The sequence below is a fragment of the Cariama cristata genome, unplaced genomic scaffold, assembly GCF_000690535.1.
Source record: "Cariama cristata isolate BGI_N322 unplaced genomic scaffold, ASM69053v1 scaffold6278, whole genome shotgun sequence".
NCBI classification, from domain to species: domain Eukaryota; kingdom Metazoa; phylum Chordata; class Aves; order Cariamiformes; family Cariamidae; genus Cariama; species Cariama cristata.
This window is the reverse complement of record NW_009631578.1, coordinates 26,515-40,128: the sequence shown is the minus strand read 5'-3', so window position 1 is coordinate 40,128 and position 13,614 is coordinate 26,515. Positions and strand designations below refer to the sequence as shown.

The window sequence follows — 13,614 nt, the reverse complement described above, 5'->3', positions numbered from 1 at the left end:
GCAGCGGCCGGGAACAGCTCCGGGCTCGCTTCCTGCTCCTCCCCGGCGACCCGCTGCCATCGGTTGCCTGCAGCCCTGCCGAGGACCCCCGATCGGGTCTGCCGAGGTTTTGCCCCTTTCCTGGGGCTCTTTGGCAGCGGAGACCTTTTCCTGGCTCCTGGCGCATCTCTAGGAGCTTTTCCCATGGGATGCAGGAGAAGAGGATTGGTGTGCATGGATAACGCTGCGAGGTGGAAACGTGCGCTTGGCGAAAGGTGTGCTACACCCGTGTGTAGACCCGGGTCCCTGTGGCCATACGTTACCGCTCCGTGTGACATTCAGTAGCTGATAGGTAGGCCTTTCGCCACAGGCACCTTTCAAGTCATACGGCAATGTTTTCCAAACTGAGGATCTGCAGGAGTGAGGAGGACAGTAGGTTTTGAATGCCAAGAGAGATTGAATGGTGATCTGGAAAGGCACAGGTCTTTGTGAATTGTTTGTGCCTCCTGTCTTTCAGCCGTGGAGGAATAGTTCAGACTGGAGCACTAAGCAGAAGAGTCCGGGAAAAGCTATTACAAAATAAATTACTCCAAGTCCTTGAAAAATCTACTTTGTCATCAGTATTAACGCTCTTATGCAAGGTTCTTATCGGTGGTATGGGAATGCTTAAAACCTCCCAGAAATGCTTTCAGATGAGTGTCAGAGTTGAGATTTGTTTGCTGAAAATTGTAGCCTCCTGAGGTTGATTATAACGATCTGTTCAATCTTCTTTATAACAGAGGTTACAAAAAATTCATCCATTCATTCTTTCAGTGAGTCCACAGCTCTTTGGTGCGTACCTCCAGAAGAACACTCATAAAATGGGAACCCTTTCTGTTGTAGGGACTGGTTTCTGCTTCTCCTCTATGTCTGTGTATGACACTTCTGTTAAGGAGACGAGGTTGTACTGCTTTCTGGACTTCAGAAGTCTCCATGGGAGCCCATCCATGGAATTTAGGTGCAGATATCTATCTATCTATCTAGACACTGATCAAACCTCGCTGTTTAATTTGGCCTTAGTGAGCCAAAACTGAAGGGAGGATCTCCCTTGTTCTCCCAACATTTGAGTGAAGGACCGTAGTATGTTTAAATGTTCAAATCCTGGCAAAGGAGTCCAGTTTGTAGTTCTCTGTTATTTCAGAGTGCCTGCAGATTAAGACAGACAAGCATTGGCACTGCTAACTTGAAAAATATGTGAGCAATCTCTGTAATAACTGGATTTTTTTTTAGATGAGAGCCTAAATTACATGGAAGTCTATGTAAACCTACTTCTCACCAAAGAGCAAGTTAGTATGCAAGGGTAAGTTGTGTGTAACTGCTTAAGTGAAAGAGCTGGTAGTACTCTAATTAATTTCATGTGTCCTATAAATCATCTGTTAGTGAAAACTTTACCATGATTTTTCGAGTCTTTCTAAATTGGCAACATTGAAGGATTTTCATCGAGAGAGTTAAAAAACAAACATCACATCGGTGCAACAAGGAGAGCTCCGCCCGTTACCTACTCATCCAATAGTAGGTGGTCTTTACAAGTTAGTAGCAGTTAGTAGTCATAGTACTTCATACCTTAGGTTCTTTCAACTTCAGAATTTTATTTTAGGAGTCTTTTCTCCCTACATTTTTCCATGCTTCTAAAAGCAGACTCGACAACCTCCTTCCTAAATGCCTTTAATGTCATTCTGAAATTGTAGTACTAGGACATGCTTGACCTCTAAAGGATCTTTTCTTGGATTTTTTTGTTTTCTAATACTCAGTGATACTGACTGGCAAGTATGTTACTCTGACAGAATCAAAGTTGACAGCTTGCTAAAGAGAAGTAAAAAACAACAAATCCTCTGTAACTTCTCAGTCTAATTTGAATTATAAAAAGCAAAGAGAAAAAATGCATCCTTGGTTATATGCTTACAGCTTATTACCCAGGGAAAGCCTCTTGACTCCACAGTGCAGTGCACCCACCTCCATATGAAGCAGAAACAGAGCTATCTGTTTTATTCCAGAATCTTGTATTGTCCTTTTTTTTGTTGTTTTGCTTTTGGTTTTGTTTTTTTTCCCTCTACCTCTTCTCATGTTCTCACGTTTACTAGAGTTCTATGAAGCTAGTTTCCATTTTGTCTAAATAAGCAAACGGTACTAGAATTGCTGTTGCATGGACTTCGGTGCTTTGTCTGTAGATACTAAAATAGAATTGTGTATTAATTTTGTTGGTAGAGGAAAAAGCATGCTGAGTATCCTTCTGAAAGCTATGGGATTATGTTGCACAGGGTGGATAAGTCTAAGAGAGCCCTTGGTATTGTAATATGATCTTAAATTACTGTGTTCTGTTAGAAGTGTTGAAGGGAAATAGATGCATCCTTGAGACACTAAGATGTTTGTTGATAGAAGTTATACAGGCTTGATTTTAATAAGCTTATTTCTTTGAGAATTCATTTGCCTTGCTGATGTTAGCAAGGCTTGCATTTTAATGGACAAGTGTAAAAGGCAAGCCAGCACATTATCTGACTCGCTTATAAATGGCACCATTGCTATAATTTTCTTTTATTTTCTGCAATGGTTCCCTTCTTTTTTTTTTTGAAGATGAGCCAGTGGAGAAATGACAATATCCTTCAAAACTGCAAGCTAATAGGTTCCTGAAGAAGTTGCATACTTGTCAAAGTGCAAGAGCGATTATTTCTTAACAAGGGATACATCACAGCAAATTTTTTGCAGTTACTAAGGATTTACTAGAGTAAAGTTTAATCAGCATCGTGTCATCTGAAGGGTTTGACTTTTTTTTTTTTTTCCCCTCGTGAAAAACTGTAACTCTTGAGATTCATCAAGGCTGAATCTTGGCTTCTTTTTTAATTTCTTCATTTGTTGAATGACTTCTACTTGTTAGTATGGTGGATGGATTTTGTGTGTACTTCTGTGCTGTGGCTCATGTCGTATTGTAGTCCCAGAACATGTCAGTGTATTTATGACAAGCATTTGCCATGTTTGAAATAGTTGAGCTTAAATTCTTTTAAATTCACATTGAAGTGCATTTTTTTTTTCTTCAACAATTTTAGCTTTCTTAGTGTGATACCTTTTCCTATTTTCAAGATATTACTAATCTTATATTGCTTCTAGTGGGAATATTTATATTTTTTCTCTTTTTTTTTCATCTCCTTTTCATCCTTTTTGATTTCCTTCCCTACCCCTTACACTTTCTCTGTTGTTACTTAATAAATAGAGAAGGGAAGCATGTAATCATAAATGCCATGGCAGATTTGGTGTTTTGTGGTTGTAGGACAGTCTTTTCTCCAGTGTGGATCCTATGGTGGCATGATATGTCATATATTTTAAAATGATTTAGTGAAGTTTAACAAATAAATGTGCTTTTTTTTTTTTTTTTTGGGGGGGGGGCGGGAAGAGAAGTGTTTTTTTTTTTAATTAAGGTGATTGGTCTTTGTCCACACTGGGTGGATGTGTCAACTGAATTAGCTAATCATTAATAAGTTGTTTCAGACTAATTTAAGGCCGTGATAGAGATGGGCAATACCTGTCTAGTGGTTCCTAAAAATGCACATCATTCCTCAGGTTAGCCTATAAACTTTGTCTTCACAGAGAAAACTTTCTGAAGTGAGAACAAAACACGCTGAGGTGTAATGTGTTCACTTAGTGTATCTCATTAGCGTTATACTCGTTTTTCTCAAGTTTTACCACTGCTTCCTGTCCAGAATGGATTAGTTTAATCTTAATTGCCTTACACACCAGGGTAAAATCCAAAAGCTGAAACAGCTCTCAAGTGCTCAGTTATTCACTTAGGAGAAACTTCGGGGTTCTGCATGCTTGACACAAGCACTTAGGAAGGTTTTTCATGCGACTTGGATTTCTCCTACTAGCCTGTTACAATATGGGGATGGGGAAAAGACAACATTTGGTTTAGTCTCTTAGCTCTCGGTTCTGTTGCCTGGTGCCATAGGAGACCCCAGATTTTACAGGGTTTTCCTCTTTGCATCTTTTAGGCACCTACAGCCGTGGGCTGGAGCATGTTGTATCGGTTGCATATATGTTGCATATATTCCATGTATGCTGATGTCTGTCAAGCCTGACAGGCAGGCTTGTAAAAGGAGATTTAGTGGTTCCTAGGGAACTAAACATGATCTGCTGAACATCTGCTGTATGATGTTTGTTTGTTTGCTTCCAGTTGCTTGTAGCAGCCAAGTAGGTTTAATTTTTACTGTGATAAAAATCCCTTCCCCTCATACAGAGGCAGCCTTTTTTTCCTGAGTTGTTTATTACCTTTGTAATCATGCAGAGCTGTATTGATCAAGTAAAGATTTTCTGTGCAGCGTGACCCTCAGTTATAGATGGTTTTGTACGTAGTATGGAAAGGTGATTTACAGGACCCTCTACTTCTCCCTGGAAATCCCATATTGAGTACAAGTGGAAAAAAAATTCTGAAGCATCTGTAAAGGTATTTTATGAAATATTTTGCTTTGTCTTCACTACAACGTTTCATTTCTCCTTCTGTACACCTGTTAAGGCTGTTCAGGCTTAGAATCACACAGAACTGGTATTTGTCCTGATATTAGTTACTGTATCATAGAAACTGATAGAAACGTTTCTAGGTGGTAGTCTGATTCCTTAAAGGAAAAAACTGTTGAAAGTTCAAAGAGATGGATAATAACTTTATTAAGAGGCTTTTCAAATCCAGAAAATTAGGAAGCATTTACAGGACCCTGCCTGACAATAAGAAGTAGCCCAAGTAGGTAAGTGACTTAGACATTCACGTGAGAAGCATCATTCTGAAGTCAGTTGCTTGATGGTCTCTTCCTCTCTCATGTTTTTCATGAAAAACCTTGAGAGAGCTTAAGTTCTTCCTGATGTGAAACAGGAAATGTTTTGAAATAGTGGCATTTTTCACAGGACAGGAAAACTTTGTCACTGAACTCTACACGATAAGTTAACAGTTGTTACTCCTTTAGATATAAATGGTTTACTGTAGAAATCAACCTAAGTTTTCAAGATCTCTGTCTGTCTTTCCCAACTTGCATCAATTTCTTGGAACAGGGAGACATTTTGTAACACTAACTGTTACATTTTCAAGCAGTAGAAACTAAATTCCATTTCATTGAAATTAAAATTGGTGCTATTGTATGATGTGAGCATTAACATACAATTGCCCTTACAGTTTGCACACCAGTTTAACAATGAAACTTTCATTAGAAATCCCATAATATTTTACAGTTTGGGGGATTTAATCATTAGTATAATTTAGTTAGCCCACAGATTTTCAAAGTCCACTGGCTACAGCACAGACTTGCATCCACTGAGTAAACAGCTATATGTAATCTCCTTTATTGCCTTGGGGGGGGGAAGATGGGTGTTCCTATTGCAGGGGCAGCATAATGAAATCTGTACCTCCTATTGCAGGGGCAGCATAATGAAATCTATTCGTGTGCCTCAGCTGCTTCGGATTTTTGCTCCTGCATTTGCACAAATCTGCCAAAACCAGTAGTTTCTGTTAGCGTCTTCATCTGTGTGTTGGTGTCGTTAAGGTGCAGCAGGTCGTCCATCCCAGAAAGTCAGGTTCGGCCATGGGGAGAAGAGGGGTGATGGTTTCCCATAGGGTAGATCCAACACCTGGGGGCAGTAATTGCTTAAACTATCACAAATAGGCTCCCCGCTGCTTGTGTGACAGCCGTCAGAGATTTATAGCAGATGGGAGACATAGATCATTCTTCAGGGTGATATAAGCTGACCTCTAGTAGATGCTTTAAATAGCAGATGAATTGTATCCTGGGAGTCTGTTTAGTGTAAACGGCTAGATAGGAAGTTTACCTGACAGGTCAGGTGTAAAAATCCACGTTTGGTCAAATGAATCCTTTCTATGTGAGCAGAAAGGAGGGACATTGATATTGAGATAGAGAAAGCTGGATTCTTGCACTTTTTTTTTCCTTCAAGATTTTATTGTGAAATATTTCAGGTAAATCCTAGGAAGTGTAAAGCAAACACTAGTCAGACAAGAGAAGAAAAATATTAGCTCTGATTGCTTGAACTTTGTCCGAGTTGAAGTTCATGTGCTGTATTTAGACATGTAAAATTGGCAAACAGTGAGGCCAAAAATACCTAATTTTGTCTTTCACAAAAATACTGCACATGCTGTTTTAGGAAGACAGATGTTCAGTAAGTTTCTAGTTTATCTTGTATACACTGGAAGTTGTAAATAGCATAGTATTAGCTGATATTCCTCATGTCATTGATTTTATTAATCATTGCCACAATATCCAGACACTTAGTAGTACAGCTAAATTTCAACTGACAAGTCACTGTTAATGAGGAAATTTTGTTGGATATTCATAGGAATTTGATTTCAGCTTTAGCCTAGTGGTTAGTGTAGGCTCGCTTTTCCCATATACTGTCTAGAATGTTGTAAAAGCTGATTTACTGTTTCCAGCAAGTAAGTGAAAGGCGGTCTTAAGAGGCTAAACATGAGATGGATTTTTTTTTTTTCATTCCACAGTGCATTGCCATCAACAACAAAAAAGAAAGCTCAAAGATCTTGCTAGGCATTGCCATGGCCAGCAGCCTGTCATCTGAAGTTACCCAGCATTGTCATGGATGCTTGTTAATTGTGGGGATAAGTTTGCTTTTTACAATGAGCAATTCGAAGAGGTTCATTAATAACTATTGTATAAATGGGAACGTGTCACTTCTGTCTTTCATTGTTAGTCAATGTATTGAGCTTATTTTCTCCTCTGCCAGAGCTATCAAAAGTGTACCTAGGAAGGCAATGTGCTGTTAAATAGAAGTATTGAAAAGCGAGTGGGTAGAATCTGGTTGTTTTACATTATCACTTTATATCACCATGTAAATAGCCGAGACTTCGGACCTTTAAACCCTTGTTTGGTGTTGGTTTTTTTTTTCTTTTTTCTTCTCAATTATAGCTACTTTGAATTCAGAAAATTGTAGTTTTCCAAAAGGAAATAATGGCTGTTCTAATTCCAGTTTTCCTCAAATGTTAAAAAACTGTTTCTTTTGAGGGGAGTTGTTGATTAAGATCTAAACCCACATTGCGTCTACCTGCAGCTTAAGTGCATGGTGTCAGTTAAATTTTGGGATGCAAGATCTTGTTTGGTGACAGATGAAGTATTTTGTACTTGTTTTTGAGATTGTCAGAGATGACGGCATTGTTTTTCTGAAGAGCAACAATGGAATTAAGGAAAACAGTAATTATAAAACTTGTCTCGTGAGTGCAGATAGTACTTTTAATTCTACGTGACTTAATTATTTTATTGCTTGATAAAATAGAATGATTCAAATCAGTCATTTGGGGTTTTATCCCATTCCAAAATGAAAAATAGTGCTTTTAGCAAAACCGAGCTCTGTTCCTTTTATATACAGAGGGTGGTGTTTTAAAATACCAATTGGTATGATTTGTTCCATCAGAAGATGAAGAATAATTGACTAATTAATTTGTGTATTTATTTCCTAAACATTCCTTAAATGACAATTCCATTTACCACTCTATAAATAAATGTCTTTTAAAAATAAAAAAAGACCAACAAAAAATAGGATTGGAAGAAAACTGGATTTTTGTTCTTAAAAATAGACTGCCTGGAGAGAAGAGTTGTGATGTGGGATTGTCCCACCAAGAATGGTAAACCTGGTTTTCTCATGCTATGCTGGGGACCTTTGATGAGATCTTGTAAATGTGGAATGAGGGGAGTTCTTACTGAGCTTCTATGAATCTTTCTTCTTTATTAAAAGTGTTTTCAGTTGTTGAAACTTACAGCTAACGTTAGGTCTCTATTGCTGTTACCCACAATTAAAACTATTTTGTAATTAGGATCCTTTAAAAATAACTTCTGCGTGCCTGATCTGTTCTCTCTGTGACGGGATTCAGCAACTGCTGATTACTCTGTGGTTGAGTTTGGGGGTATGATTTGGCTATCCTGCAGGCAATATTAATGTGGGTGGAAATTGTTTCAAGGGATTCATCAGTTCTAGGTAAATAGTATTGGATTTTTGATATTGCATTAGAAAAGACTGTATTACAAAGAACCTACAAGTCGGTCAGTCATTTATTCACTGATGGAATTGCTAGAAAGAGATGGGCTTTGGGCTTTTTTGTCTTTAAAGGAATAGTGAATTTTCAAGGTGAAGAGTAGGTAACTTATTTATTTTCTAGGCAATTCTGGATAGAGAGGAGAGCAAACATTAAATAATTCTAAAATAATGTCACTGTAGTGATTTGAGAGTTGTGTGGAACTCCTGTTACAAGCCAGTCTTGCCAATCACTTTTTTTTTCAGCTGGACATTGGCATAACTGGTTCCGTGATGGAGATCTGAGGTGTATGAAGATCTCTGAAGAGTCAGTGCTCAAAATAGGTTTTAAATTGCATAAAAGGGGATCTCCATGTGCATAGTAAGAGTGTCGAGTAGCCTTAAACATCATCAGTACATAAGATAAAAAGTTTAATGCACAAAATCAAATATTAACTTTAAGATGTGATCGAAGGTGCAAGATGGTGGGTTTTTTTTATTCCTTTAGATTAGCCTACCACAAACTTCTGTTTGATTTACAGCACTATTGATTGCTTAACAGAAGAATTTACTTATCTTATTTCTTTAGTAATCATTAGTTTTGCGGTGAAACCTTCCTGAATATTTTAATGGCTTTTTGGTTACACAGGCAATGATTCATAAATAAATGTTTAACTCCACTAGAGTTAATGCAGTATTTCCACATGGATTATAATGTATTGTTTGAAAAATTTAATACATAGCTCTACTGTGTTCCAGGTATCAGTTTGAAATTGGATGCTGTAAGACCTGTTGTAGTCACTGCCTCAAAATCTGAACAGATAGGAAGCATTATTTGCATTTTCAACTCTATATTGGAGCATGATTCTGGAATTAAAATTCCTGTAAATCTAACCTATCTGTCTGTGCGTTCTCAAAGCTCACCCTGCAGAAGAATGGGGGATAAAAAAACCAGAACAAAACAACTCACTACCACAGTACTTGCTGAAGGGAAACTGAAGCTCAGACCCGTCTTTGAAAGTCCCTGCATGATGGTGCCAGTGTCTTAAGAAGACCCTTTATCTGCAGTTGTTTTGGAGCTTACATTAATGAAAGGGCAGGCAAATGGGCATCATATCAAACTCAGTATTGAGAATGGGTCAACAGCACATGCTTAGACAAGATCACATGAGAAGTGCTGCTGGAGTATCACTATATGCTTACTTACCATTCTGTCTTTCAGTGATTTCATGGTCTAGGAGCTCCTGAGTTAGAAATTGCATCTTGGAATATGGAGTTTGTCATGGATTACCTTAGTTTGCTCATCTCCATGAACTTTAAGCTTAATTATACATTTTGTGAAGAAATAACGTTTTGGTGGGTTTTTTTCCCTGCTTTGAAGCTGTCTCTTTATGCTTTTCCTGAATGTCTCTTACCCTTAGAACAACCAGAAGTTGTTCTGTATTTACCTTTGCTCTGTCACTCCTGATCTTGTGGAGATCTGTCCTGTCCTGCTTTCATCTGCCTCTTTCTTGGTTCTATGTAGGTGTTCCTCATACAGAAGCTGTGCTTTATCTGTCACACGTTGCCCTTTTCTGTATCTCTAGACCTGCTGTATTGATAGATGAAAGCAAACCAGAAGTAGACACAGAATTGACTTGATATAGGATGTGTGATGGAATTACTTTGTGTTGAATTTTTCACTTTTGTTCTGCGTGTCTCTGCTAATAATCTATATAATTCGGTTTTATTTTCTTGTCAGCTCAGTGCCAAGAAGCTGTTGCTGTCATAGGCAGCTCTGTTGTAACCCAAAGTTCACGTCCCAGAGTGCTGGTAGTCAGCTCCAGGTCTGTTGCTATGTATCTAAATTTAAGATCCCTTATCTGTGGACTCTTTTGACCCTCATCTGACTTTGAGAGGTGCAAATCTCTGCTTTGTTCAGAAGGAAATAAGAAGAGTTGCTATGAGAGCAGGATTCAGTGTTAGGAGGCATAGCTACTCTACTATAAGAAAGGACTGGCTAGCTAAAAGCATCTGGTCTTTGCATATTTCTCCTTCCCCATCTGTCTTATTTCTTAAGTTTTAAGGAAAAGTGGTATTTGGAAATAGAATAATTGCTTAAGAGTAGACCAAATGAAGTCATGGACTAAAAGAACAACAGTATTAAACTTGGCATTTTGTATTTGTGGTATTTTCCCTCAGTAAGTGTCCACCTGTTTACTTTTTTCCTTTCTAATTAGCTGTGTGTTGTTCAAAGAAAACTTTAGCAACTACATGTCATTTGAGCATCTCGCAGTTTTCTGGAGCATGCAGTAAGATTCAGAGAATTGTGGCAGACAGACTGTGAAACTTTATCTAAATTGCACCAGAATTAATTGGCTACTGAGAATACCCTTTGAACTTGGCTAGTGCTTTCTGGCTTGGTGCTGTGTAGGTTCTGCATTTTGTTGTCAGGAGAAATAAAGATTCCTAAGAGTTGTGCTTGTTTTGCCTGCTTTGCTGGTGGGCCACTGTCTATACCATTCCTACCTCTCTTTCGTCAGCCCGGTATGTTCTGTCCTGCGTGATTGCTGCTACATAAGGCTCTCCTGAAAGCTCTGGAAAAGTGACCCACAGATTTTAGCAGCAACCCCTGCGGGGGCTTGCCTGCAACTTGGGTGTTTCTCTGCTCTAATGGTCCATTGGCAACCATGCTAGCACCTTTTCTTATAAAACATACCTCCCTGAACTTGGATCGTTTGGGAAATAATGAGGGATACCACTCAATTATAATACTACATTATTGTTTTGTCCCGTGTAATAACTTTCTTATATATGCTTGTTGAATGACAAGCAGAATACGTGATTTCTTGCATAGCTTCCCTATTTTGTTAAAACTAAATCATAGCCGCTCCCTTCCATCTCCACTGCCATCTCACACAGGGAGTATAAACACCTTATTTTAAACGTGACTCATTTTGATGATTGTACAAGTGTGCTAGATGATTATTTTTGAAGAGAAAATTGCTGTGACATCCCTAAACCAAACTTAAATAGGGAGTAACCTGGATGGTTGGTTTAAGTCTTCGAATATGCAACTGTCTATACTTGTCCATCATACGCAATCTTGCTCTACATGGAGGACAGGTGAGAGGAGGGATTGTTCCTGCTTTGCACATGAGGGGAAAAAATAAAAAGGGTACCACTGGAAGAAATCTGTTATTTACTGCTAATTAAAACAAAGCACATCAAAGAAATTGCCATAAGTGGGTTAGAAACAGAAATCTCTTACTGATATGAGAAGGGCAGGTCATACTTTCAGGCTTTAGCAGACATTAATAGTTAGCTTATGCTTGACACACTTCTAAATTATTTCTTTGTCATATGAAGGTGCTACAAAAACTGGTTCTGGAACCATGTTGTGAAAAGTTTGTTAGTTGTCCGAGTCAAAGCTTAAAGTACAGCTCTGCTCTTAAACTTGTTTTGAACTGTATCAGCTTGTAGGTGCAAAATCAGTAGATACTTTTTATTCTACAGATTTATATATATTTATACTAGATGTGTGCATGCGTTTGTGATTAAGAAACACAAAAGGAAGTGCTGAAGATCATACCAGTGAGCGTGTATTTTTCTTTCTTAGGGCAGAAACATCCTTCTAGTAAGGTATACCAAGGGTTTGCGTGCTGTAGAAATCACAATAGCAATTGTGGCTAGCCACGACTAGCATTTATCTTGTTTTTGTTTAGCAGTACATTATGTAAAGCAAGCTAGGAGAAGTGGATACTTAGCAGCAAAGGAGGGAAAATCATCGTATCTCCTTACTTTGAAGTGCCAGAACTTAACCTGCAAGACTTCTTTTCAGCAAGGTGAGGAGGATGGAAATAAATCTGTCCCTAGAGATCAGCAGACGAGTTTATCTGTGATTTCCCAACTGTAGTCAGTTTGATTCTTCAGTCCTGTCCCCTGGAAGCTAAGTCATTGGGCCTGGCTAGATTAGGCAGACATCAATGGATGCTTGAATTTCTTTTCCAGTGTATCCAAAGAAATATCTGTTCTGGGTTAAACTTTCTTTTCAGCATTTTTGCATGTAATATCATCCACAGTATTTGCCATGAATATGAATGCTACTGGAAAACCTTCAGTCTTTCATTTCTAAAATGTTTGTCATGTTAATGCTCATGCACAGAAACCTGAAAGCGAAACTTCCCAGGGACTTGAATTTCACAACAAAAGAAACAAAATCAGTATACTGAGAATATTGCTAGTTTCTCAAGTACTGGATAGCCCCTTCCTTCTCCAAAATTTGGAATTTTGTGTTTGACTAGAGAAAGGAGACCTTTGTTTTAGTTACGTGCAGGTAAAGTAATCTCTCGGTGCATTATATACCTTATTTTAACTGGAAGATGGGGATTTTGCCATGGAGATAATGAGACGCTTTGTATCTAATGTGCAATTTTTGTTGTTGTTGTTTTGTTTAGTGGGAGACTTTGATAAGATCTGGCGTGAGCACTGCGAGGATGAGGAAACTCTGTGTGAATATGCTGTGGCAATGAAGAACCTTGCAGATAATCACTGGGCAAAAACTTGTGAAGGGGAAGGCCGAATTGAATGGTGTTGCAGGTAAATCGTAATGTGTTTGAAAGATGCAATTGCACGCTTCTACTTGCAATTATTTATAATACAAGGCTTAAGCGTTCTTTTGCTTTTATTTGCCAGTTTTTAAGACTTGTTCTGTAACATGTTGATGATTTATTGCTTCCTAAAACAAATACCTTCTTACTGTTCCAACTTACTAAGGAAATAGCTTATGAAGTGTTTTGTTATGAGGTGACCCTTTTTTAAAAGTATCTTCAACATGCAACTTTTCCCCCCCCCCCTCAAATACTGAGGCTGCTTGCAAGTAAACCTTTGAAGTAATTTTCCATACATTTGAACCTAAACTGAGCAAATGAAGTGAGTGTAGCTTAAGTTTAATTTTCAGGGCTTTGGTTTGAATTGTGTGTATAATAGTGTTTAATCTCTAAACGGAAATCTCTGGTGCTTAATTTTCAAGACTTAATCTCCTGCAATAGACTTTAACCTCTGTGAAACTTGTTTTAAATGGATTTTAAACTTTAAAATTCCTGTAAGTCATAAACATCTAATTTTTATTGGGTTATCCTAATTGTAAAGTCTTGAAGTGAGTTCAGCTAAACTGTTTCAATCCCTGAGGAAAATAAACTTCTAAAAGAGGAGAAATGTTGGTCACTCAGAATTCTTGCATACAGTTGGCATCCAAGGCATACCATGGAATCAGTACAGCAGAATAAAACAAAATATTGTTGAAGTCTAACTGGGAAGAGAATTTATGAACAGTCATGCCTTTGGGAATGACTTTAGACAAGCGAAAAGTGATCTTGTGTGTCAGTCTGTACATACTGCAGGTGAATGTTGCAAAGTGCTGAGCAAAAGGCAGCAAAGAACAGCAGATTTATTGTATTTTATATATTTTTTTATATATATAAAATATTATATTTATTTTAAATTTATTACGTGGATCCTTTCAGCCAATAAGAAAAAAAAAAAGGAGAAGGGAATGACTGTGAAACAGTTGATCTATACTACAACTTGGTGGCAACTTGAGCTGTTTTGTGG

At 38.0% G+C, this 13,614-nt stretch overlaps 1 protein-coding gene across 1 annotated transcript in view; it reads left to right on the top strand.

Annotated features, from left to right (window-relative positions):
* Positions 1–11,142: 11,142 nt before the first annotated feature.
* Positions 11,143–13,614, top strand: part of LOC104166160 (chromosome unknown open reading frame, human C7orf60) — a 24,820-nt gene continuing 22,348 nt past the window's right edge. Inside the window, exons 1-2 of the mRNA XM_009706004.1 lie at positions 11,143–11,179; positions 12,459–12,600. Coding sequence (XP_009704306.1) covers positions 11,158–11,179; positions 12,459–12,600 — 164 coding nt within the window. The 5' untranslated portion in view covers positions 11,143–11,157. The remainder of the gene's footprint in view (positions 11,180–12,458; positions 12,601–13,614) is intronic.